General features: G+C 37.8%; 1 protein-coding gene across 1 annotated transcript in view; it reads left to right on the top strand.

Moving 5' to 3' along the window:
- The first annotated feature begins 4,851 nt into the window (after positions 1-4,851).
- Positions 4,852-27,394, top strand: part of NRAP (nebulin related anchoring protein) — a 46,957-nt gene continuing 24,414 nt past the window's right edge. Inside the window, exons 1-20 of the mRNA XM_066554509.1 lie at positions 4,852-4,923; positions 5,195-5,289; positions 6,007-6,094; positions 8,257-8,361; positions 8,896-9,000; positions 9,668-9,775; positions 10,662-10,766; positions 11,319-11,426; positions 12,398-12,502; positions 15,313-15,417; positions 17,153-17,269; positions 18,656-18,760; positions 19,692-19,799; positions 20,502-20,606; positions 22,872-22,970; positions 23,467-23,571; positions 24,892-24,999; positions 25,842-25,943; positions 26,455-26,652; positions 26,874-26,978. Of these exons, the coding sequence (XP_066410606.1) occupies positions 4,852-4,923; positions 5,195-5,289; positions 6,007-6,094; positions 8,257-8,361; positions 8,896-9,000; positions 9,668-9,775; positions 10,662-10,766; positions 11,319-11,426; positions 12,398-12,502; positions 15,313-15,417; positions 17,153-17,269; positions 18,656-18,760; positions 19,692-19,799; positions 20,502-20,606; positions 22,872-22,970; positions 23,467-23,571; positions 24,892-24,999; positions 25,842-25,943; positions 26,455-26,652; positions 26,874-26,978 (2,148 nt within the window). The remainder of the gene's footprint in view (positions 4,924-5,194; positions 5,290-6,006; positions 6,095-8,256; positions 8,362-8,895; positions 9,001-9,667; positions 9,776-10,661; positions 10,767-11,318; positions 11,427-12,397; positions 12,503-15,312; positions 15,418-17,152; positions 17,270-18,655; positions 18,761-19,691; positions 19,800-20,501; positions 20,607-22,871; positions 22,971-23,466; positions 23,572-24,891; positions 25,000-25,841; positions 25,944-26,454; positions 26,653-26,873; positions 26,979-27,394) is intronic.

The raw sequence follows: 27,394 nt of genomic DNA, 5'->3' as shown, positions 1-27,394 counted from the left end.
CAGAACATCCAAATATGCTTTTCTGATGATATGTATGGGTGTTACCCAGGAAATACAGAAACTGTTTGCTTCTATATCTTCATGAAAATGTTTACCCATTGCTATCTGGTCACCACATCCAAAGTAGCAGACCTAGAAATGGTTTTATTCTAAACATCATTGTATTGCTATTAAAAAAGTGGTCTGATAATGCTTGCCAATTTTCAAGAGTTTACTATTAGAATTAGTTGTGGGTAATTTCTCAAACTCAAACTGTTTTCTTTCTATTTTCTTTTTATTTTCTATATTTCTATTTTCACGTTGGTTGCTGGCCTTCACAAAGAGAAAGTTTGATTCCTCAGTGTGCTGCAATACCTTTCTTCAATACAACTTCATTTTAATGCAGTACAAGGTGCTAGACTTCTTTTTCAGAAAATCTTTCTTGTTTTCAGTATAGAGTAAGGGGAAAATTAGAAATATAATAGAAAAAGAAGGAAGTATCTTGCTTCAGGGCATGGAGTGATTGCCACCTAGGAAATGGTCAGAAAGGAAAAAAATTATCATGTAGAATATGGCACAGCTGGCTGTGTGCACTATTGGGCAGTGTGATACCTGTAGCATCACCATTCATCTCCTTTGCCCTGGAGACTCAGCCTCCTCCTTAAAAACATTAATAATGGAGCTTTTGACTGGATATTTACATTGGGGAAAATAAGTGTTTAACCACTGCATGCAGCTGCAGGATGAAAATGGGGTGTGCCTTTGTGAAACTGGAAGGTGGAGGGCAGGTACAAACCAGAAGGCTTGAGGCTGCTGCACAGTACCTGTCTGGAATAACAACTGTGCCCTTTGTGCTGCACAACAGCTGTGAAAACTAGGATGGGCTTTTGTGAGAGAGCTGGGAGGCAGGCGGGGGATACTTTTAGGATGGAGGGTTTGAGTGACTCACAATGTGTTCCCTTTTAAAAACAGTTGTTAGTTTTTCATGTGTTTTGCAAGGAAGGATGGATGGTTTTGGTATTCTGTGAGGAATATGGGGGTAGGGAAGAGTGATTGGGCACACTACAAATTTATGGAATTCTGCAGAGTAATACACCTCAGCCAGCTTGATGGATGTGTTTTGTTGGGATTTCTCTGTAATCAGGCAGAGATGAGAATAAAGCACATGCCATATTTTGTGAGTTTTAAACTCGAGTCTTATTTGTGTTATGATACACAACAAATGGGCATATTTGGACACTGGTGGTGATGTGGGCTGTGCTCAACATGTTTCTCACACTTTTCTTCAAGCTTTTAGCTTAGATTGTAGCACATCCTGACCCATTCTTTCTCTGCTCTGTAACAGTGATGTCTTCTTAGCCCCTTGGTTCTTTTTTCGATTTCTCTCTTACTTTATCTCACTCTGTTAGAAGCATTTGCAAAATCCCTACACTCTCAAGTTTTCCTGACACTGGCAACAAGGGGAAAGTGTAAGCATAAACTTTTTAATCATGAAATATAAACAGTTGTTGGTTGGTTTCCAAAACAGCAAAAATGCAAAAAGCAACTGTATAAATTTGGAGGGTTCCTTAGAATTTTTTATTCAAGTCTTGTGAGATTTTGGTGTTGATAAATCTTTTCCAGTTTTCTTTCAATATTTTTCCAAGCTGGATTTCCTACCATGCTAGATTTGATTAGCATGGAGAGACTGTATGAGGCAAAAGGCCCTGAGCTCAGGTAAGTAATTAACCACAGCATTCAGAGAAGGTGAACATAGACAAGGCTGGTTGAGTGCTTGAAATTTTACAGGGAGCTTTTACCAGTGGATAAAACTCCCACTTTGTGTAGTGAACCAGCACCACTGGGATATTTTTGCAAACAGAGGGAAGATGGGGTTGCCATAATTTGTGATGTCTGGCCTCCTGTTCTTCATGCGGTTGGAAGGGCACAGATTCAATCCAGGAGTGACAGAGGAGGTGACCCTGACTTGAATGTCTCTTGAGAGGTTACTTTGTGTAACTAATATGTGCTTTTTTACAATCAGATTGAGGATGCAGACATGCTTCAAGTTTTCTGTGCTGTTAATTCAATGAGTGTAAGGAGGCTGGAGAGGTAACAATGTTTCTTCCCACTAATTTGCACTTTCAAGGTACTGTCTCCTTGTACTTTATGTGTAACCACAGTACTTTTAAACCACATTGATTAAGGTTCTACTGTTAAGTAAAGCCTTTTAAGATTTTCATTGATATCAAAAAGCCTTTATGAGGCCTTACTAAAGGAGGAAAAAAGCCACAATGAGCTTTTAACTGAAGAGAAAATGTCTTGCTAAGATTTGTCAAGATAACAAACTTGCACTGGTTTTGTGATTTAATTCCTTGCATGATCAAAATGCAGCGTGTACTTTGTAATGAGACCATTCAATGTTTACTTTTTAATAAACTCCCTTTTTTGTTAGCAACTCGGCTTTAATCCAGGGTGATGAAGAACAGGACAGCTTTAGGGTCCTCAGAAATGAGAAAATCTTGAAGAGACTCCAGCAGAACTGGTGCACAATGGATGTGAGGGAAGTAGTGTGGCTGGGAAAGACAGTAGCTGTAGAGGACACTGTGTCTTACCACGCTTCTGCTCTTGAACATGCTATGACTTGGGAGAAGCTGGAGAACTTGGAAAATGCATTTGCTGACTTCCAGCCAAGCTGGTAGTATCTGTCACTGTGAAAAGAGAAAAAGAGGCATTGTATGTCTTGAAATGAAGTAGGATTTATCTGTGAAATAAAGGGCTTTATCTGTTCCTTCCTCTTGGAAGGTGCACATGGTCTCATTCAGGGATGTCTGTGTGCTCTGTGGGTACCCAGTGCATAGGGACAGCATGATGATCCATGCTGGAGTCCTCTCCAGGTGATTCCTGGATTAATTATTTGTTCTGTAATTGCCAAGTCTTCATGGTTTTGTGTGGTTCAGGGATATCCTGCTTTCACCGCTTCTCTGAACTCATTTCAGGAGGATCTTAAGCAATGCAGGGACAGGAACAGGTCATGCACCCTTATTCTTGCTAAAGTGGGAGATAAGGGCTCCAACTGGGCTTCAGACAGCATGGAGACCACTGGGACTGTCTAGAAAATACACAGTGTGGTGACTCTTGGAGTAGGTGAACACAAAGAGGCAATAACTGGTAGTGTGCCAAGTGCTAAGTGAGGAGGAGACAGCTGGGCCACTGTGACCCTAATACAGGTCACTTGCATAAACAGAATGGCAATCTGGGACAAGATGCAAAGCTGTGTGAGAAGGGAACTGGAACCAAATTACTTTGGTTCACAGGTGTGAGTGAGATAAATATTATTGTGATGTAATATTATTGTCAACATAAATCTCTCTTGATCCCAAAAAGAAAAACGAGGTAACTCAGCAATTATTTTAATATAAGAAATTATGTTCTGGGGACATTTTTAAAAAATGAAAATGCATCTGTTTATATGCTGATATTAGTTACTTTGAAAGGCCTTAAGTGTTTTCAGGACTTAGTGCCACTGCTCTTTAGATTAGAGACTCTATTTTCAGCACACCAGTTGCTGACAGGACATTGTGCCAGTACATTGTCAGCATTCAGTAAAAGTAGCAATAATAAGCAGAACTGCATCTCTCAATAGAGAGATGAATAGGAGGCTCTCTAAGCATACCCAGAAGGTTTAGACAGAAACTATTTTGATGGAATTGTTTGCAATTTATAGAAAAGGGAAATGCTTAGCAATATCCCAGGACTGCTGCAGGCAGTGGGGCAGATGCAGAGATGACTAGGTAGACTTTTACTCAGATAGCAATAACTCTTAGCTTTGTCCCAGGGTTATGGAGCCCTGCAGCTGGAGGTATTATGATTAGGTAAGATGTAAATCTTAAATCCTGACCATTTGTAGCTGGTAGAATTTAATAGCTTCTTTTGTTCAGAGCAGACTTCAAAACCCTAATAATTTGCTTGAATCCTAATATCAGACATTCCTTATCATTTTTTGGTGAAGGAATTTTTATATTCTGATCTATTGCAGTCTACTCTTGGTGAACACTGTTAAATACCTGCTTTGTTCATTCTATTAAAAAGTAAATGGTTCCTTTCTGAAGTTTTTCCTGTAGGAGATAGAAGTTTGGATTTGTACCCATCATGTTTAGAACTCTTTGAGATAAGATGCTCTGCCTGTTTCACAGTGCATCCTCCTACACCTGGAGATGGAGTGACAGGTGAATGAAACAGGAAGATATGAGAAAAGAGTGTGCTGACACAATATACAAGGTGAAATTGAGCTGGCACCAAGGGAAAAAAATAATGACTTGTTTGGGACAATGGCAGTGAACTTCTTCTACATCCACCCAAGGACCAGGAAGATTCAAACCCATCTCTGGCCTGCATCTCTGGTGGTACCTCCTTCTGCTGTGAGGCTGCTCATAAACACAAAATGCTCCCCCATGAGGTCACTTGTTTATCAGGGTGAGGAGGAACTAATGGTAAATGCACTTTTCTCTTCATCCTGGGCTTATGACTGCAAAACTGAAATACAAAATGATCAGGCTCTAACATTCCCATGGATGTGATTCGTTTCTGTGAGTTCATTCTTCTATTTAGAGAAAGATATTGCTGCCCTCCCTTCTGCACTGACACAGTTGCCAAAATAACCACTCTTACTAACTGGCAGCTTTAAAAGCCAGCCTGCAGCTGACTTTGAAACAGAAGGTCAGCAAAGGGAGCAACAGACTTCAATTCAGAGCTTTAATGGGAGCCATTGACCACAGCAAAAGGCCTTGACTGGAGTGTCTAGAGTGTGCTTTGCACAGGCCAAAAAGTCACTTTCATACTCTTTGAACCTTTTGTATAAACCTATATATTTTTCACTCTGTGGATTTCAAGATGAATGTGCAGCCGTGTGCTAGATGTGGCTATGGGGTTTACCCTGCTGAGAAGATTAACTGTATAGATCAGGTCAGTTCTCTTTCTTTATAATTTTGGACTATAATAAATGTACAGATTGGCACTTCTAACACTGTGCAAATCTCTTGGTTCCAAAAGTTCTTTGCTCATAACTGGGTTCAGAACTGAAATTAATTAATAACATGTATATATTTGAAGAAAAAATATAGTCAGACTCATTAAATGAAGGGTAAGGATCAAAAGTGAGATTTTAAACTTAGAAGAATAATAATAATGAAATACAAATCATGTCTGTTTGGTTTCTCTTTTGTGGCGTGTCCAGACGTGGCATAAAGCCTGTTTTCACTGTGAAGTATGCAAGATGATGTTAACTGTAAACAACTTTGTTAGCCATGAGAAAAAGCCTTACTGTCAAGCGTAAGTGTATTTCCTTTTTTTCCTTCCCTTTTATTTTTTTAAGCAAAGGTTTGATTTGGCTAGTCATTTTCATAAAATGGAAGATCACCTGTCAGTGATCAGTCTGTCCTGTGTGTGATGTGAAATTAGGTACTGTCGGTGCCTTCATGCATATCTTTGGATTTACATGAATCACAAATGGTGGGAAACTCTTTTTACCATGCATAAAGCTTCCTTATTTGGCCAGTGTGTTAAAAGATACCAAATCAAGTTCCATTTCAGTATTGTGGGAAAAAAAATAAAACCAACCACAAAATTCAGCGCTTTCGAAATCAGTGGTTAAGAGTTAACAAGGTTGAGCTAATCATAAGGAAAATGTATAAAATGCAGATTTCGGAGTTGGTTTGTTCTAGGAAGTTTTTATTTTATAATGATCAATTCCTGTCAAATTTGTGAGCAGAAAAAGGAGAGATGACAGTTGTTTTTTATTCTATTATTCTCTTTTGTTATTAGAAACACAGCATTGATATGATGATCATTAAAATTAATTTTGCTCTAGGCACCTGCTCCTTACAGTAATAACTTGAATGTAATCTAAGATCTCTGTGTGAGTGGGGGAAGAGATGTGTATAGAGGGGTGGAGGCCGGTATTGTGTTTTTCAGTGCTCAAAGAGAACCTTTCTGTATCAGGGCTGTCTGATACATTCCTAATATCCTTTTACACTTTCCCTTTTCTAGGCACAATCCAAAAAACAATGCATTCACCAGTGTATATGAAACACCAATAAATATGAATGCAAAAAAGCTGTCAGAAGTGGTAAGTGAGGTAAGAAGCTTGAGGGTCAAATGTGTTTGTTCTACATTTTGATAATATATTGATAACATCTCTTGTTTTGTAAGTATAAATACGTGCTTTTTACTCACCTTCCTGTATATGATTCAAACCTCAGCTGGGTTTCAGTCATAACTTTTTTCAATGGGATTACTCAGGTGAAAGCAATCTTAGATCTGGATTTCCTTCTGCTCTCAGAAGGAAAAACTGATTTGAGCTGCTCACCTGTATATCTGATAATCTACACGGAAGCACAGTTCACCTAAACTTCCCAGAGCTGTGCAAACTTAGTGACTAAGCTGGGTTTCACAACCTCAGGAAGCAAGAACAACCAACTTGCTTTGTGATCTCATCAGAAACTGCTGCAAAACATCAGATAAATTATAACCAGGTGGGACGCGTGCAGAAGTTCCCATAAATACTTTGTTGAGTATTTCCGCCGGACCTGAGGTGGGAAAGCAGCAGGTCTGGGCAGCTTGGCAGGGTTTTGCTGGAGGTGTTTTTTGGGGATGGAGGCGCATCCCCCCTGCGGGCTCTGCCCTGCCTGGTCCGGCCCCAGGGCCGCTCTGGCCCCCGGGCATTCCCAGTGCCACCCCTGCATTGATTCCCTCCAGACACATCATCCTCAAACCTGCACTGCGAGGGGTCTGGTGAAATATAAAATACAGGGATGCCCAATTATCAATGGCTACCTCACTCCTCTGCCTAATGCTGTTTTCTTGAATGCCACATCTTTCTATAGTCTAAAACAACATTACTTGTGAATATATTTTACAGTCAAAGAAATGTGTTTTGATGTGATTAGCATCACTAAAATTAACAAAGAAAGTTGTATTTCTTGGATTATGGCATGCTGAATTCATTCAGATGTCCTGTATTAGCTGTAAAACCTTGATGCACATGAATAGACTTTCTCAGACACTATAATTTATCATTTTGTACAGCATTCTTATGCCTCAGTTTTTGCAGTATCATGGGCTGTAACTATTTCAGCAATGACTATCACACTTACTTTAAACTGTGTGTGACAGATCTGCTCAGGAATGAGTTCGGGATTACTGCAGGTTCTATTTCTGGTTTAGGCAGTGATATGAGACTGATACTTCCAGTGCATGTGAGTACACAAGCCAGAGAAATTATAGCTCAAAGATCACTTTCCCTTGTTTTACACACCTTAAACACCTTCTGTCCTTTTCAATCACATAATGAGGTTCTGTTCCAGAGAGAAAATTGCTAAGGGTAGTAAAGAAGCTGATTCTGCAGTACCTGCTTAAAGGGAGTACTCCTGTAAAAAATTTGAGAGCAGGAAAATTTTCGCTAGTAAATGTATAAAATAATGATAACTTGGGAAAAGGTTTCTCTTGCTACTATGGAAGCTTGTTCTTTTTATATTGAAGTTTATTTCTGATGATGCAGAAAATAGAATGTTTGTTCAATCCCAGCCTGATGTTCTCACATAAGTCTTGAGACATCAACTGGGATGCAGAAATAAAAATTAGGTCTCTCAATACAGAATTTCTGTATTAGCAGGCAAATCATTCAGCTCTCTGCACCTCTGTGCTTAATTTATAAATGGGAATAATGGTACCTGTGCTCAGTAACATTTCTGTCCAGTCAGTTTAAATTCTCTACTCTGGATAGAGAGTGAGTTGTATAACAGATCTGTGATTTCAGTTGGATTTCTTCTACATGTTAACATGATAAAAGTAGCAGTAGGAATATAATGACCCAGGACTAAATATAGTAGTCATTTACATATGCACAGTTAGAATATGACACTTTGTGTACACTGTGCAGGGAAATAGGAGAGTATTATAATATTGCTTATTTGGTAATAGTTTTTTCATGTAATGCATTGACACATCCTGTTAAACATTTCTTAGGGATTTCAATTCTCATAGATTATTTCTCCCAAAAGTATTATCTAAATATCAAATTATTCTTTCAGAATGTCCTGCCAGGTCTCAGGTGTAATATGCAGCTCCTATACTGGCAGAAATCTTAGGGAGAAGCTGGGGTGGACTATAAAACAGAGTTTTGGCCGTGGGGCTAAATGCAATCATCACCTTGCCTCTCTTCTTATTCTTCTCCAAAGGGGGTGAGTGTTACTATGCACTAAGAAACTACTAAAATGGGTCATTATCTTTTCTTTTTAGATAAAATATCGAGAAGAGAGTGAACAAATCAAATCAGTCTTTCAGTGGGATTTAAGGTCCAGAGAAATTGAAAGTGTCTATAAAGCCCAACAATTGGCTACCCAGGTAAGAAATATCCCTCGAGTCTCTCAGCCAGCAGCCTGCAGGACACCAAGGGTTGGCCCTGGCTGTCCTGATTGTCAGGGGTTTCCATGACATTTCAGTGTTAAAAATAAAGCCTTTGCTTCTCATTTTTCTAAACTTTTCAAGACAAAATAGCTCAACTATAGCTTAGGATAGAATAATCAGAAGGTGAGGAAGGAAGAGTGTGTCTGTAGTCAGCTGTTGGGGCTGCTGCATGTACAGCCACAGTCTGTGTGTCTTCTCTCTACTGGCACTGGAGCTTCACAGCAGGAGATCTGATTCCCAGGGGGTGTTATTTGAGTCTCACTCCAGGATCCTAGATCCTGTCATCTTGATGTCAGTTCTTGCTGTATAAGTTCTGCCTTGGCACTCTGAAGGGATGTGAAATGTAGGCCTTGTGCTGCACAATTTCACTTCCACTGCACTGTGTGCTTCCTTTTTTTTTTCTGTTAGATCAGCTGTTCGAGTGCTAAAACCAGGGTGAAGATAGGTATTTATTTAGTTCCTGTTTTGTAGAATGCTTACTATGCTGCCTATGGGGAAGGAAAATCATGGTACCCAGGAACAATCCCAGATTCTGAGATGGTCAAGATAACACAGGCACAGAAGGCTCTGAGTGATGTAAGTGGACTGGTGTTTGGCTTTATTTTCATGGTCTATGCTATTCTGAAGACTTACAAATACATGAAAGTCAGCCTTTGGTAAGAAGTCACCTCCAGGCTTTTCAGGAAGGGTATCTGGAGGGTGTGTCTGTTAAGATGTTGCCGAAGGAGAGACTGACACGTTTATTTCTGTAACAATACTTAGCCATGTAAGGAATTAAAGTCACATAAGAGTTCTATTGCCATCACACATTTATATATTTATATAACTCAGAAAAGCTTCAACTGCTGACCAAACTGAGGTGATCTGATCTAGGAGGCAGTGCTCTTTCTCTCACTAGAGCAGGACTCATGATGGAAAATGTGTCGTATTTTCCACAGACCAGACTTTTCACTGACTGAATTTCCATGACTGATGAAAATCACTTCTAAATTATGACTGTGTCCATACAATGGGTCGGTGACCTAATCAGCATAGGAAATTAACAGTGGATAGTTGATACAAATGAGAAATGTTTTCTGTTGTATGTAGGAAATAGCTGTAACTAACAACTTACAAAGTGGAAGTTCTTTAATTTGTTTTCTTTTGAATAAAGTGATAGATACCTTTAGGAAGCAGGCATGAAAAGAAGAATCACATTCAACTACAGTGGATTCTTCTCTAATAAAAAAAATTAATCTTCTAGTTTCAATATACAGAAGACTTTGAGCCACGAAGAGGCAAAGGCAGCTTCCCTGCTATGATCACTCCAGGTTATCAGGTTGCTAAGAGAGCCAGCCAGCTAAGCAGTGATGTAAGTCACAAGGGTTTTTAATTATATTTTACACTTCTGAATTTGGAGAATCCTGGGTTCAGGCTATTCAGATGTTAGATTCTCTGGTGAATATTTGTTATACTGTTACAAAGTGAGAAAATGTTAACATGAAGCAGAAAACAAGGTTAATAAAGTACTTGGCCTGGGAGTACAAATCATGTAGAATAAGTGACAATGTAGATATTTCCTGGAAAATGTAGCAACTTTTGCATAATTTATCACATCCTGAAAAAGATTGTGACTTGCACTGAAATATTAATTTAATTCATTACCTTTGCTTTCCCATTAGGGCTTTATTCATCAGATTATTTACATTTGACATTTTTCTCTTTATTATTTGGAATTGGGTTGGACTCAATGATCTTTAAGGTCTCTTCCAACCTAGTAGTTCTTTGAATTCTGTGAATTCTGTGAAATCAAATAGCTGTAAGATTGAAATTAATTCATATACAAGGTACTTTAAATTTATGCACAGAAAATTGCTTGTTTATTTAAGAGAAATTCACATGAAAATATATGTAAAAATCCCTAAAAATGATTTTAAAGTATTGTATTGTTTTGTGCAGATAATATCTACATTGTCATTGCAGTATGATCTTGGGACATTAATGACTGTTCTCATGGTATTTTAATCAAAGGTATGGCTCACATAAATCAAGTGAAAATTTGAATATCTGGGTCCATTTCTGTCTGGTTTTGGTATTCACTTTAAGGAAATTGGGGCTTAAACATATGGATAGCTTGACAGTGGAGAGTGGAGAGTGTCATGACTGTTGTTGCTCATTTTCTCTTGAAGCTTTCTGATAGGAAATGTACTTTTGCTGCTTATTGGGTGTAATATGGATATATATGTTTTCCTCTTCAGGTGGAATATAAGCGTGGACATGAGGAGAGAGTTTCAAAGTTCACCTCTGTTGTAGACACTCCAGATATACTCCATGCAAAGGCTGGAGCACATCTTGCAAGTGATGTAAGTAAAACAAAATAGATTGATCTGGTTTTGGCTATGCAAGTGGTTCCTGGGGTATTTATAAATTACTTGAAAATATGAACACAAAGAAAAGTAAAAAATTAATATTTCAAAGGCAGATTCGTTTTACCTTTAAGCATATAATACTTTCAGTTGCACAGACCACATTCAATTTGAGGCCATTTTAGGCTGTCAGAACAGAAGCTGGGGCACCCGTCTGCTCCATACCCAGCAACTGGCTGCCATGAAAAGCCAAGAAAGAAGCTGCCTGACTCTAATGTAAATAGAGCAGGCATCTTGCAGACACCTTAAGTATTTTCTTTAAACAACTCTCTTCATCCTACACCCTGAGCAAGACAAAGGGGCTGTGCAGAAGATGTGTGATTGTGCAGTTAAAGACCAAATTGCAAAGATTCAGACTTCATGGTTCATCTTCCTTTTGGCAGATGACAGCCATGGAGCACCTGACTCTGCAACTTTAAGGATTGATTAAGTGTGCAATCAAGATACATTTGCTCTAATTGCTCCTTGAACTGTCTTGAATTTTTACAGTTGAAATACACAGAAGACTTTGAAGAACGGAAGGGAAAAGGCAGCTTTCCTGCTATGATCACTCCAGCTTATCAAATAGCCAAGAGAGCAAATGAATTAGCCAGTGATGTAAGTGTCCAAAGAAAAGTCTCTTTTGGGGAAGAAAATATTAAACTGTCACACAAATTTTGAATTAAAACATTTACTGGCAGAAATTCCATGAGCATGGCATACTGATCTTCACTCGCTTTCTTTTCCTTTCCAAACATAACAAAACCACAACACCCCTGAACTCTTTAATAAGCACCATAAAAGGACATCAGTGTTCCTTCAAAATGTACAGTTAATTGTGCTTTGTTATTGGAAACTGAAAGAAAAGCTCTTATTTTTCAGTAAAGTATCATATGGAGGAACATATAACTCAAAGGAAGTGAATTGAAAACATTTTTAAGAGTCATTGAGGAAAATAAGAGATCTGTTATTTTGAAGGTAAAATCAACTGACTCTAAAACAATTACATGTTTTTATTTGCCTTTGATCTGTGGAAAACCCTTCACTTTTGTCAGCAAACACACATGGTGATTAAAGGGCAGCATCAGGTTACAGGCATTGTTTTGACTTCAGCAAATGTAGTGCAAATCTTGGTCTAAACTTGAAGGTTGATTGCCTAAAATTCCCTTTATCACTGGGGATAATTCATCTTTCAGAAACAAACCCAATTATTGCTGGGGTTCAGGTGACCCTGTGGTAAAAAAGTGCTCTGTGGTAACCATGAATTTGCATTACAATCAGTTCTATTTTTTTAAACTGCTGGAGCATCAGAGATTAGCCACTGTCAAGCAGGTGTTGCTGAACACATTGACCCAATGGTCTGGTTTGAAATGGCATGTCCTGTGTTCCTAGTGCATTATTAAGTACACCACTAGTTCTGTTTTTATATCTTCAAGTGGCATGTTTGACTTGTGCAGGTTGGTGGCAATGGGAATTTTGACAATCCTTTATTGACAACATGTGCATGCCATTGGTTGCTATTTATTGTGCAGCATCTGTGAACCAGACTAAACTCACCCGGATTATTCCTTTCCTTTTTCTCCTGTTAGGTGAAGTATCATCAAAGATATGAAAAAGAGATCAAGGGGAAAGCCAGCCATACAGCTGGAACAGATGTTGCTTTTGCAAGAGAAAATGCAGATCAGTATGGACAGGTATGCAACATCCAAGGGACAGCCATGCTGGTGTTCATGGCTGCAGCTGATTGCTCAAGGCTTCAGAAACTGGTGACACCTATTTTCACTTTGTTTCCTGTGTGAGAAAACAAGGTTTCAAGGGAAAGGATGGTGTGCAAACAGCACTGTGCTCGTGAAGTGTAATGTATCTGCAACTGGCACCTGAAGATGTGACTGCAGGGTGGCTGCACTGTCACTGCATGACCCTTATGGTAGGGCCGTTGCTAAAGACTGACCTTGGCAAATTTATCTGTGTGCATGCACACACTCTGCATTTCTATTGTGGTGTTGTTATGTATCACACTGAAATGTGCTTACTCAAGGAAATATTCCCATTCCATGAATAAGGAAATTCAGTCAGGAGAAAAGCTAAAGGGTTGTGAAATGGTAGAAAGCTGGCAGATAGGTGCCTTTTCCCTGTGGGTATTTTTTGCAAATTTTAGGAGCTTTGCAGCTCTAAATATGTGTGAACAGCACTGAATTTCTTAGACACACAATCTCTTAGATTTCACCTCCTCTGCAAAAGGGGAATTATAAACCTGACAAGCTGTAGCTCTGTATTTGTGGAACCAGATAGGCTTTAGTTCTGTTTTGGTCAGTGGCATTCCTTTTGCTTATGTTTCATTTTTAAGGGAATACAATTGGTTTTGTGGTTGCCCAAAATGCACCCAAATTCCAATTAGGTTAGGGCAATAGCACAGCTATATAGAACTGAATGGAGCTAAATGGAATTTGAAAGGAATTGAATAGTGGTGCTGTATAAAGAAAACTATACGGTTAATCTCAGGGTTTTTTGTCCTGCTCCTCAGTAGGTCCATATACTTTGGAGAAATGAAGGAATAGGGGCTGTATTTTCCTAAAACCTTTGCTATTTTACATTTCTTCACTTCTTCAGCTGAAATCTACATTTAGTATTCTGTGGAAAGCAAACCATCCTTGAAGAATACGGGTTTAGAATTGTAGCAGTGAACCTTCAATTACTTCTGTCTTTTGAACTGCTACAAGTTTTAATGGGAATAAACAAATAAAATGAATTTGAAAAAGCACTAATTACATTTCCAAGCATTAGAATGCTTCTGTTTTAGAATTAATTTAAGTTTTCTTTCTTTGAAAGTGTCTTTGAAACTTCAGTCATGGACTTCAAATTTTATTTGAGTTTTAATCTTTATAGATTGGATACTGATATTATTAGCCAAATGACACAGAGTCACAGAAATTAATGGATCTTTCTGAGTAAATTGTGACTTAACATGGGTAAAGGGATTAGATTTCTAACTGTTGAGATCATTAACAATGAATTGAGTGTGCATCAGACAGATATATATATATATATATATATATATGTACATGCATATTTATATATATAACATGAGACAATTTAGGAATCTCACAGTAAAATTCCTGTGCTGAACATCTGTTTTGTTCATGTTTAAAAACCAGAGAGTGGCTAAAATAGTTTTCTGAAACTTTGAATATATGCACAATATTAGAAATGATATTAAAATGTATTTAAGAGAGTTAGACTCAAAAGACAGGTTGGTTTGGGGAATTCAGACTCATTAATGGTATTTTTAGAAGCTAACTCAGCTGATTATTGAACTGTATTTTTTCTTTTCTGTGCCTGTTTATAGAATAATTTAATGCCCTTGTAACTATTGTTCACCAATGTGCATCATAATGTCCACAAACTTGTGGTGTGACCTATTTTAAAACATCGATGGTGCCCAAAATTACCTACAATGGATGGTTTTGCACTGAGAACACACAAAAGAGATATTCCAGATATTTGTAGCCATTCCTATCTGTGCTCTCCATTGCATTCTTGGCATGCATTCTATTCACGGCACATTCTATTTTCACTCAAACTGCCTCTTTATTACAAAAGATTTACAAAATATTGCAGGGAAGACACATTACACATTTTCTCACTTGTTTGTATTCTTGTTTGTGCTCCATACTCTCCCCAGATCTTGCCATAGAAGGCTTTGAGATTATTGTCCATTACATTTAAAAAAATCCCCAGTATTTTGCCGTTAAACTATCTAAATGGCTTTCAAATTGTCAGATATTTACACATAAACTTATGTATAGATGGGTTTAAGGGTGTTGCTTCCACAACAATTGGCGTTTTTTTGATCAGACAAATGGAATCTTTGATTTTGTTCACTAAAGAGTTTGGCATTTTGATTTTGATATCTAGGTATCTCTGCTTCATTTATTAATCCCTCTTCAAAATACATCACTGCACTAGTGAACTATTATTTTTGTCAATTATGATGTGAAAAATGACCATGGAAAGATCAAACACTTCCTGTAACACCACAAAGGAAGGCTGATCCTATGTTAAGCTTGTTACCTTTAAGCCATTGAAGTTTAAAGTGTAAAGCTGAAAGTTTAAGTTAGCCTGGCTAATCAAGCCATTAGCTATTTCTATAAAATTCCAGGAAAACATGTATTGACAAACAGAGAGGCAAGCAGATATCATCTCTGTGGGAAATGAGGTGAGAGCAGAATGATGTATGTCATTGTACACTTGACACTTGATACACTTGTATCTTTACCACAGCTAATAGCTACCTAAATTTCTCTTGGAATGCAGCACAGGTAGCTTCAGAGGCATAGGTAATTTCACAGGTCAATTTATTCTTATATTTTGGTTATTTTTCATTTTAAAAAAAAGTCATTGAAGCTATGAACCTTCCTACTAACAAGGACTGTGGGGCTTTGTAAAATAACCCATGGCCCCACCTGCTCATGTGTGATGAGTAAACGATCTGAATTTTCTTCAGGGATATATGGATGAGTTTGAGGAACGCAGAGGGAAGGGAAGCTTTCCTGCTATGATCACTCCAGCTTATCAAAATGCCAAGAAAGCAAATGAATTGGCAAGTGATGTAAGTATGAAACCTGAATCAATACAATTCATAAACAATTAAAAACAGCAGTTTGTCAGAGCAGTGCCTGGGAGGAGGATGCTGAAACTGCACTTGAGAAGTAAACAAATGTGACATTTTGCTGCATTGCTGGGAACTGGATGGCTCAGGGGATTAATAATATCCATTAATAGAAGGGGGCACAGCTCCAACTTGCATGAGGGAGGAGATGGATGTAGCAACTAATGGGGATCCCTACTGTTAGGTTAACCCTCCTGGCAAATCTGCACCTGTATTATTAATGAAACCTTCAACTGCCTTAATCATCCTGTGGACTACTGTGGTATTCCCAGTAGTGAATAAATGGAGGATGAATGAACTGTACTGGTTTTGATATTTTGATGTATCATGCCTCCAGCACAAAGCAAGTCATATGGAGGAAAAGAAGCAGGGAGTATGACACTGTCACTTCACAAAAGTGAGCTTATTTCTGGGATGTGATCTTTGGTTTTGGGTGGTAAACTGAAGAAGTGACAAAGAGGTGGTGGTGGGTCCTGCATCCAGCCCATCCATTAGAGGGCCTCAGCCCTATTTGGGGAGACCATTTCTGGCAGTGACAAAAAAATGGGTCAGTCTGTAGGTCAGTACCCTGTGGCTGCTCTGAAGGGCTCCTGTGAGTGACAACTTTTGTAGTGTGGGCACCTGTCCCCGCTGGGGCTGCCTGGGCTGATGAGCTCAGTCTGTCTTCTGGGGAGATAACAGATGGTGGAGCCTTTCAGCTTGTGTTAGTGTGGGCTAGACATGAGCAATAAACTGGAGGGAAAGGATCAGTCATGTTCTGTTACCTGAGCTTATCACTGAGAGAATATAAAACACCTCAAATCTTCCGTGACCAATCCCAGTCTGATGACAAACTCAGTGATCCCCTGTTTAAACATGAAATATTTAACTTTTCCAGATAAAGATCACAGTTTCATAGGTTTTGAAAATGCTAATGGTCAGTAGTTTCCTCATTAATTTATAATACATGGAGTGAAGAGGAGGATTGCTTCATGGAAGTAACATTTGCACACTACAGTACTTACCAACTTTCCTTATAGTTTTAAAGCCTGAGGAAATGTGTGCAGACTTAGAAAATAAAAAACCCAAACCACTTTGCGTTTCAGTTCATGTAAAATAATTTATAAAATTATTTTACCTCTCTTCAATCCTCCAAGTCCAATTTATGTCAAAAACCTGATGTCTAAATTTAATTTAGAAATCCCTTATTTCAATCTTGATTTTGTAGAGAAATATAATTCCCTTAAACACACTAAAAGTACAAAAAGATAGAGCTTTTTAAAAAAGCTGCTTTCTACAAAAGGAAAAGTTTGCAGACCGCTTGATGACTATCAGTAATCCTCTGACTAAAATTAAGTACTGAGGATTAACTTCATTAATAGAAGAGCACACAAGCTCCAGCCAAGAATCTGCAAGTAATCTCTTCAAGCTATGAACAACAGCCACTGCTGTTCAGTCTATGTCAAAAATTTATAAAAAATGCTATCTAGTAAAATGTCTTGAGAGGGACTGTGCAGGGCTATGGGGTTATATTTGTTTTATTCAAGGTAGTAAATACAGTGTTTCAGCTTGGCAAGCTCCATTTACTTATCAAAGCATGCACAGGAAAGATATTATCCTGACTCATGAAGCCACTCTAAATAGTAAGGATAAAAAGATGCACATCTATTTTATAATTCTTACTACTTCTTTTCAGATAAAATACAAGAAAGATCTTTCCAAGATGAAAGGTGCAGCTCACTTTCACTCCCTAACAGCTGAAGACAACTTGGTCCTTAAACAAGCCCAAAGTGTTAACAAGCTTGTCAGTGAGGTAAGGGCTTGAATCGATCTCTTAACAAGTTTGGGATCAGCTCATACAAACATCTGTGTTTGATGAGTAAGGAGTGCAAGTTAAAAAGAAAAAAAAAGCTGTTGTTCTTACTGCATTGTACATAACAAAAATCATCTGTGTGTAGCACAGCAACTGGAGAGAAAAGCTCAAGAACAGATCTTTAGGTGCTGCATTCTGGCCCTTCCAATCATCTCTATGAAAGTGTGGGAAATTAACACCAGGAGAGTGATTCTAGTTCTGACCATGTGAAGAATTGAAATCTGAAAAAAACCCACCCCAAACCTGAATTATGGTTTTTTTGGTTTTTTTTTTTTTATATGATATTAAGATATTAAGCTTTAGGATGAATTTGGTGTGTACCTTAGAGTGTCTCAGAGGGTATTCTAATAATCAAAAAATAAGAAGAGAGACAAAATTTAAACCATTCTGGTTATGCAGATTTCTGTTTTCTTCCATCCTGTGAAAGACTGTGAGTCACTGATAATTGATTCTTTTTCTGCTTGATAAGGGAAGATTGCAAGAGAATTCTCAGCAGATTCTGAATTATTAATTTATTTATAGTGTCATATCAGCTATAAAACTATTAATAAATGTGAGTTTCTAGAACTTCCCCATGGCACTTTAAAAACTTATACTCTTGAGATGTCAAAGTATAAAACCTTCAATAATGAAAAACCCCTGGAAGTAGGGCTGGAAGGGGCCTCCTGGGCCAATGATTCCTGGCTCCTGCTACTTCAACACAGCACTGTATAATCCTCCTATTCCAATTTCCAGCCTACATTTATTCCTGTCCACTTTATTACCACTGTGTTTTGTGCTAGCGTTGCCCTTTAGTTTAAAAAGTTCTTCTCCCTGCATGGTTACTTTTCTGAGAGGTTTACAAATACATCATTTTCTTCTCTCTGCCTTTGATTTCCTCAGCTAAGCAAGCTGAGTTCCTCTCATCTCTCAGTCTTTCACTGCAGCAGTTACAGGCTGAGTTCCTTAAACAGGAATGACTGTAAGAGTACAAAAGCTCTTGCTGAGGTCTTGCTGGAATTTGGTACATGGCACATTTGTACATGTTCATTTGCTGCATGCTCACCTTAGAATTTCTTTGTATATCATTGTTTTTGTTAATAGTTTCCCTCCTGTCACTGTCTTGTGTAGTTTTCAGAGGATGAAATTGCATTTCTTTTGCCTGTAAAATGAGAACTGAGTATATGAATATTCTCTTCATATTAATTTTCATCAGATGCCATCTGATGAACACCATGTGTCAAAATCTCTGAACAGTGGGTCTGCTAATAAAAAGTGTGTGAAGGAACTTGATAGAGCAGATTAAGGTTTTACCATAGCTTCCCATTGTGCATTTTTGTCACTAAGGTGGAGTACAAGAAGGATCTTGGAAACAACAAAGGCTACAGCATGAACTACTGTGACACTCCACAATTCAAGAATATGAGCAAGATCTCAAAATTCACCAGTGATGTAAGTTTTCAGTACCTGGTGTGTGGCTTGCTTGCTCTGGTAGCTGCTGGAATCACAGGTCATCTGTGAGTGTGTGTTTCATATAAAAGTGTGCTGGAAATGTGATTATAACTCATTTTAGATTGTTTTTGTACAACACTTATCCTAATGTGTCCTGATGTATAGCTGGGGCTTGTTTCATTTAGGATTATGAAAAGAACTATTATGGTATTTGGAAGAGAGGTCATTTACCAGGTACTGCTGATCTAGAGAAGTAGCAGAGTTGTTTCTCTGGTCTGTCATAATTATTACTTATTTCATAGTGCATGTCCATTTCCTGACTGGACAGGTAGGCAGAAGATGTTTCACCAGAGTTTATGCCAGAGAGAAACATAATTACTGTGTGAAAATAATCAATGTTAATAGTTATACCTCTGGTTTCTCATGAAGTACAATTTTGTTTCATACTGCCTATTACCATTCTCTTAAATCCCAGTGGAGTAAATATTTTGCCATACAGTTGAGGTAGCTGAATGATCAATTTTTTTCTTGTCAAATCCCCCACTTTGGGATTGGTGAAAGATGCACCAAAGCAACCCAATTCTCTTCATTTCCTAATGTACAAATATTGTCTCCCTGGGATTTTGTTCTAGTATTTGTTTCTAATGAAACACAGATGTATCTTCTTTCTGTAGCATTTAGGTGATATGAAAAGCAAGTAAATGATATCTGGTAGTAAAAGAAACTCACTGAGGGTTTTTGCTTTTATTTTTTAAAATACCAAGGCTGCTGTCGACTAATGAGTTCCTGTATTGGGGCAGCACTAGTAGACCAGATCTGTAACAATTTGTCTCCCTGCTGTAAAATATGGAAACTCTTAAAAGCTGAAACTCTTCACTAGAAAAGCTGAATATATTTTCTCAGAGTATTTTTATCTTTTTTTTTGTTACAGCTTAAGTACAAAGAAACCTACCAGAATGAGATGAAAGGTCACTACGTGGGTATTGGCATGGACAAGAGGATGCTCCATGCCATGAAGGTTGGCAGCTTGGCAAGCAATGTGAGTCCCTTTTAATCACACTTGTGTGCTTGTGGCCTCCTTGTCTTTCAGTTTTTTCCAGAATTAAGTTGATAGAAAACTTTAGATCATACTGTACTGGGGATCTGATGGATAGATATGTTGAGAAGAGGGGAAATTCTGGAAATCCTTTTGTACTGTTTTATGGCTCACTGTGTGGAAGAAGTTAAAATAAGAAATTTCAGTGATCTGGCAACATACTGAGATCCTTCAGAGTTCTTTGACATCAGTAGGATGCTGAAGGTTGTTTGCCACCACCCCCAGGGTCAGACCTTTGCTGGAAAAAACAGTCTTTAATGAAGATTTCTGGATTCCAATTTAATTTACTGGGTTAGTCAAGAAGCTATTTCATTACATACCATTCCTTCAAGTACATTATTTACAAATCTGTAAGAAGCTTGAGAACTAAGCAGAAAGATAAAAGAGATGTGTCATAGGTGGAAGTTAAGTTAATGCTCCCACTGTTGGCATTGGATTAATTGAGAAGCTGAAAAAGAATCAATTAGTGGCTAAACTATGCAAATAATTTCATTTTCTTTGTCACTCATGACATTGAACTTACTTTGTTTCTTGCATTTAATATTAATATTATTGTTTCCCCTTTCCTCTTGACTGATAATTATTCAAACAAATGACAGCTGAAAAAAAAAAGAATGATTTTTTTTTGTTCTCCTTGTGTTTCAGATAGCCTATAAGTCTGATTATAAACATGATGGTGTTGACTACAATTACCCAGCGACTCTCACTCCTTCATACCAGACAACAAGAAAGTTGGTCCCTTTGAAAGATGTAAATAATTTTATGTTTTTGTTTTTGGCTTTTTCCCCCCTGTGACTTGCTCATCATCTCTCTGTAGGAGAGATTGTGATAGATTGCTTGTGTCAAATGATGATTTAATGATAGGAGCAAACAGCCACTGCTAACAAAGTTAAAGCAAAAAAGTGCAGTCTCAGGAGGTCTCAGAGCAGTACAAAGTGCTGCCCTGTCCTGTTGTTGGTGCCAGCTCAGCACAGATTGTAGAGTGATGAGAAATCTGTGACTTCTGTCCTATCCCAGCTCTGTGCTTCAAAAGTCTCACCACCCTGGGGCAGCTTCAGCAGCAGCATCAAGCACTGAAAGCCCAGGGAGACTAAATTGTGAATCCTTTGTATTCCTTGAATTCCCTGGGATTGGGGTTCCCCTTTGGAGGGGAATGGGCTGGTCACAGAACCTTCCTCCTCCTGCGAGAGGAGCCCCTGTGCCCCTGGCTGTGGGAAGGGAAAGTGTGATACCTTCACTGCTCACAAGCATTAAAAGCTTGACTGGTCTCCTCCACCAGCTCAGCCTGTGCCTCAGTCAGGAGCACAGACACCAGGCATTGCTTAGAAACTCAACAGAGGAGAGCAGCAGCTCTGCAGGGCATTTCTGACTTCCTAAGGCATGGACACCCTGTCTGTCCACTGGAATTGCAAAATCCAGGAGCATTATGCCTTAGAGAGGTCATTAACATTATGTGAGATTTGTCTGGGCATAAACATCTCTTCCAAGACAAGGATGGTAGCATGAAGAGCTAGAATTGGGAGCCCTGATGTTTTTGGGGAGGTATTGGGTACACTTCAACTCTTAAGTTGAACTCTTTCCTCTACAGCAGTAATTTCAGCTTTGCCTTTGTAAAAGCTGAAAACAGTAAAATTCAGTGTTTGATTGCCTACTGTGTGAGAGAGCTCTGTTCTTAAAGAGTTCAAGGTAATCATAAATTCATGTCCAAAATGTAAAAACCATTTCAGCAATTCCAGTGGCTCCACAATTGATAGTCAGTATCAGGGTTTGAAACACACAGTTCCACAGAGACTCAGTTGCACCAGTCCTGATCTAGGATTTTGCATTATTCCCAGGATTTGTGCACTCCCAAATAATCAACATGCTTACTCTGAACTCTTTGAGGAATACACCTCTCTCATACACTAAGTAATCACAAGTAGCAATAAATACTCAGTTTCAGTTAAAAAGAAATGATCCCTTTCCATGGAATTAAAATTCTCTCTGTCTCTGAGGAAGCAAATGCACTGTTTTAAGTACCTTAATCACTTTGGACCTGTGAGATAATTCAGGCCTTTTTTCCTAGCTTTTATCATTCTGGCAGAATGAGGAAGTTTATGTGAGGATACAGGAGATAAGAAGGTTTGCATTGAAATAGTTTCAGTAACTCAAAGTCTCCAGAAATATGCTCCACTTTACTGGAAAGAAATGTTCTTAAGAAACTAGTTTTAAACAATGTGATTTGCAATGTTTGCAAAGTGGTGATTAACTACAGTGAATATTAATGAGGGCCTACAGAGAATAATAATTGTGTTTTGTAGTATAGCAGAGTTCTCCATGAGGCAGCAACAGGTTTGAAAGGAAGCATCATATGATTTTTTTTTATCGAGCATAATTTGGGACTTTATCATATTTCTTTTATAATTTATTGTTGTTGTTACCATATTAATGTGTTAGTAATTTAATGGGGTTCAGTCCTCTCGTTGGCTGACATTAAAATGACTTTTTTGTACTATAAGTAAGTATTTTTCTTTTCTCAACATCCACACAAAACTCTGACCACACAGGGAAATTCTATGGTTAATTTATTACATTCAAACTCAGTAAAGACCAAGTATAAGAGGTTCATTTGCTCTACCCAGTGGTACACTGGACAGAACTCTTCATAGACAGTTACAATTAATCTTGTCTGATAAACATAAAAATTGTCTAGGTGATGGTTAAGAAAATGAGTTTTATAGCAGTGATTTGCAGCTGGTGCTGCATCTTTGCAAGAATTTGTGGGTTTGACAGGAAGGGATTATAAGTGAAGTAATTTTCAGAGTGGGATAAAAACTGTGACCTCAGACAGGGAAACTTTCAGGGCACTAACTCAGGTCTCATCCAAGAGATCCTGGCATTTTCCCTCAGCTCTATTTGTTATGGTTTAAGTAATGTTTTATGCAGAGTATTAGTTAGCAAAACTTCATCTATTCAATCTCTCATTTTCCTGTCAGACCATTTCTTCCTTTACTAAATCTTTTTTTTTTTAATTAGGTAAACTACAGGCAAAGCATAGACAAGCTGAAGTACAGCTCTGTGGCCAGCACTCCACAAATTGCTCAAGCCAAAATAAATGCACAGCAGATCAGTGATGTAAGTTCTCCCATCATTAGCCCCTGTTGTTTATTAGAATGATGGAATAATCTAATTTCATAGCATTTGTGTTTTATTCTTGACAGTTCTTCAGCAGATTCATAGCCAAACCAAGAGTACAAATTAAATTAAATCACTTTCAAATATGTGGCAAGCATACCAGTAGATCTAATATTTGTCTCCACATTTAAGTTTTGTATCAGTGTGCTTTTTTAAGAAATTATTTTCTGTGTATTTATTAAGGGAAGGTTTTAAATTATATCTTTTGTACTTAAAGATAATCAGCGGCTCTTTTGTTTATAGAGCAAATTTCTACTTCCTACTGTTAAGTAAAATTTAGTCTTATTGCCTTCATACTTGTATTACAAACTCCTATGAGTGTATTTATAATTTATGGCACCAATAATCTGAATTTAACAATCATTCAGTCTAATTTTTATATTTTTATTAAGTTAAAAATAACTGAGTTTCTTGTTGATCTTTTCAACATACACAGGTGAACTACCGAGCCCAATATGAGAAGACAAAATCTAATTACACTCTACCTCAGGATGTACCACTGTTAGTGAAAGCCAAAGCCAATGCTGAGTTATACAGTGAGGTAAGTCAAGCCTTGGGGAAATACTGGCATTCATGATGCTGTTAATAGACTGAAATTCATTTAAAGATAATGACACACTTTCTGGAAGCTTTTGGCTTTATACGAAACAACATTAAATATGGTTCCCAGAATAGGCAGAGATCCAATTTCAAGGGCAGTGAAACCTCTAGATTTTTTTTTCCAAGATATTTTCTGATGATCTGAATTTCTTTAAATCAGTATTCACTCCACAAAATTAGCTGCTTCTGAGTTGAAATTTGTATGAAGAACCAACATTTTCACAGTTTTAGTAATTCAAAGTCCACTGAAGTCAATGGAAAGAAACAGTGCCTTCTGCCAACTTGGATCAAGCCCACTGCTGGGCTTGATAAAGAGCAGGATAAATATAAACATGCAAAAAGCCAAATCCAGAAACTGGGGCTTCCTGGAAACCTTCTACCTTCATTAGGTGCATGCAGAGTACGGATGAAAATATATTTGATCTTGCTTTAATGGAATTTCAAGTGGAATCTTGAAAAAGAACTTAAAAAACTATTACTTAAAAAAATTCCACCAACTTTCAGAAGTTAAGGATGTGATTCTCATGCATTTCACTGGTGTTTGTGAGATAGTGTGGCTCATGAGTGTGCTTTTGAAGACAATCAGGAGATTGTTATGAGGGATGCTGCACTGACCTCTGCTTCACCTGTGGGGTGATCTCAGGGTACACCAGCTGGATTCCTTTTGAATGCTCTCTCATGTAAAGAATTGCACCTTCAAATTCAGTGTGTGGGGCTTGACTGGTTATAGTTTGGGGACGGGAAAGAAAAATCCTGAAATGAGTGTTTCTCAGCAATAGCTGTTCTGCCTATGGATCAGCCCCTATTTTGGGATTTTCCATCTATATTTTCCACCATATTTCATGTTGTTTAGTACAAAGCCAAATGATAAATGCTAAATGCTTCCAGAAAGTGTGTCATCATCTTTACAGTAATGTCAGTCTATTAACAGCATCATGAATGCCAGTATCTATACTATTTTCATAGGTAGACATAACCAGAGGCAATTTTGAAAAACCCTCCCTCCTCCATATCTGTCTGAAATTGAGAATTATTGCTGGATGTTCTGGGACATTAAGTGCATGTGAACTCCAAGAATAAAATTTTGACTCAATCCTAGACAATTAATTAGCTCAAAATTTCAATGAACTGTGACTTAAGAAGGTCCCAGTTTGTGGACTGAGCATATTTATGCTTCTGTTTTTCTCTGAATAATTTCCATGTTTGTTTGGAAATCCTGTGTGTTTGTGTTAGTGACATGTTGCTGTCTTTCCTTTCTCAGGTTAAGTACAAAGAAGGCTGGGAGAAGAGTAAAGGCCAGGGCTTTGAGATGAAACTGGATTCTCTGCCTTTGCTTGCTGCAAAAGCTTCAAGGGATCTTGCTAGTGATGTATGTTACATTTAGTTACCTGGGAATTATTCTTTAAGTTTTTCTTATTCTTTATTCTTTATCTATAAGTAGCTATAGCACAGGGAAATAAAGCATAGCTCACTTCATCTGGATTTTTAAATCCTGTGTTTGGCTGTCCATCTTTCTCAATGGCTAATGAGCAGTTGGAAACTTTCTCAGATTCTGCTGGGAAATTTCACTCTCCAAAAATTATTTTTTTAAATCGTGTGTACAGAGTGAAGCAAAATTTACATAATAAACCCATAGTGAAATTCAGTGTTTTGAATTGTTTATATCCTCAAAAATAACATTATCATCTACTACAAAGGGAATGCATATTTCTTTAGTCTGCTTCCTTAACATAAACACATGTATATAAAAAATGCCAAACAAAAGCTTTCTAAACAACTTATATCAAGATTTTCAACCCATGGAGAGGCAGAAAAGGGAGACACTTTTCCTGCAGCTGAAAAATGTTCATCAGTGGTGGGGATTCTAAACTCCCACCTCATTATAAAAAACAAGTCTTGAATTCCTTGCTTGGATTTATTTCTAATTTTTGCCTCTAAGAGCCAGATAATTTAGCTAATCAGGAGAATTAAAGTTTATAAGCATATTCACCTCAGAGGGCTGAGCCTCAAAGAATGAGGTTAAAGATCTCATAAATGAGACTGATTTTACATCTTTGGAATTTCTGAGAAATCTGGGAAATTTGAAGTGACAATGAGAGACTCAGACTAAGCTCTTCTAAATTTTGACCATCCAAATCACGAATTAAAAATGTATTGCTTATTTCATGGGTAATTTGAAATATTCCTAAATTTACACTGTTTTTTTAACAGATTAAATATAAAGAAGAATATGAAAAAACAAAAGGAAAAATGACTGAAGCCAAGGATTCAAGACTTTTGCACTCTCTGAAGGTGGCCAAGATGAGTAGTGAGGTAAATGATTTCTCTTACTCAAAAGGTGTTTTTCATAATAATAAAACTTTCAGCAACACTGTGCAATCTACCATTGTTACTGCTCTCACTGTAAGAAATTCTTGGAAGCATTTAACAAAATTGGTTTCCTTCACCATCTGTTAATCTGCAATGATTGCGCATCAGGGGATTTTGGGCAATGGTGCCCTTATTTTGGGGCAGGAAAATAACATCCAGTTAAAACCTCAATAGGAATGAAATATCATATTAAAACCCCAATATAAACACTTCTACACAGAACTTTCAAGTCTGTAAGGCTATGTTTAAAAGTAAGATTTACTATAATAAAGAAAATGTCTCTAGAATTTAGAAAATTTACCCTGGCATCTGTTTTGTCCCTCCTAGGACCTGATTTCTACATGTGTTTGGGGTTTTTTTTTGCCTAATCTGCATAAGGACCAAACAAGAGGGGTGACTTGAGATAGCTTTGTAATATCCGATACAGACAATCTATTTTCACTCCTGTGTCTAGATTGCCTACAAAAAAGGTTTTGAGGAGAGCAAGGCCCATTTCCATCTGCCCATGGACATGATAAACCTGAGGCATGCCAAGAAGGCTCAGGCACTGGCCAGTGACTTGGATTACAGAACGAGACTCCATGAGTACACTGTGCTTCCAGAAGATATGAAGACCAAGTGGGCAAGGAAGGCCTACGATCTCCAGAGTGATGTAAGATGATGTACACCCAGCTTAACTGTTAAAAACAGTACAAGAGATTATAACTTCTCCCATTTGATATTAATTCTTGTTTCATATGAGCACTGTCTGATTGTATTATGGCTTTTAAAAATGCCTTTGCAATGGCTTTGAAACTGGAGTGGGTGCACATGTTCACTTGCAAACATTATTCTTGTGTTCTCTGTGCCAATAAATGGAATTTTCCTCTGCAGCTCCAATATAGGGCAGATCTGACATGGATGAAAGGAGCTGGATGTATCACAGAAGGAAGTCTTAATATCCAACAAGCCAAAAAGGCAGGAGATTTAGTCAGTGAGGTAAGCAAAGTTCTCAGGCTTCTGTCTGTTGTTTGTTCAAAGGTTCATGCACACTTACTCTGTTACATTGTGTGGAATAAGTAGAGGATTCCTAACAAGGAATATCTGAGAATAGAAATTGATGGGAAATTTCCAGAAATGGAAAAACTGATGGGCATAATTTAGTTTAAAAGATCCTGGGTTAGAGACATTAAAATGACATTTCCCCTTTATATAATTATCAAACTAATCTGTGAGGCAGACATCCCTGTATTTGTGGTTCCACCTCTTTTCATTCTCCTGTCCATGTTGCAGATCAGCATTAAATTTCCACTGAGTTTCATGTGCTTCATGAAGTACAAAAAGGCTTTAAGGAGCAGTATTGAAAAATTAGATATTTGTTAGCCATAGTTGAAAATTTCCTTGCTCCTTGGCAA

The sequence above is a fragment of the Molothrus aeneus genome, chromosome 8, assembly GCF_037042795.1.
Source record: "Molothrus aeneus isolate 106 chromosome 8, BPBGC_Maene_1.0, whole genome shotgun sequence".
NCBI classification, from domain to species: domain Eukaryota; kingdom Metazoa; phylum Chordata; class Aves; order Passeriformes; family Icteridae; genus Molothrus; species Molothrus aeneus.
This window is presented reverse-complemented; position numbering and strand designations above follow the sequence as displayed.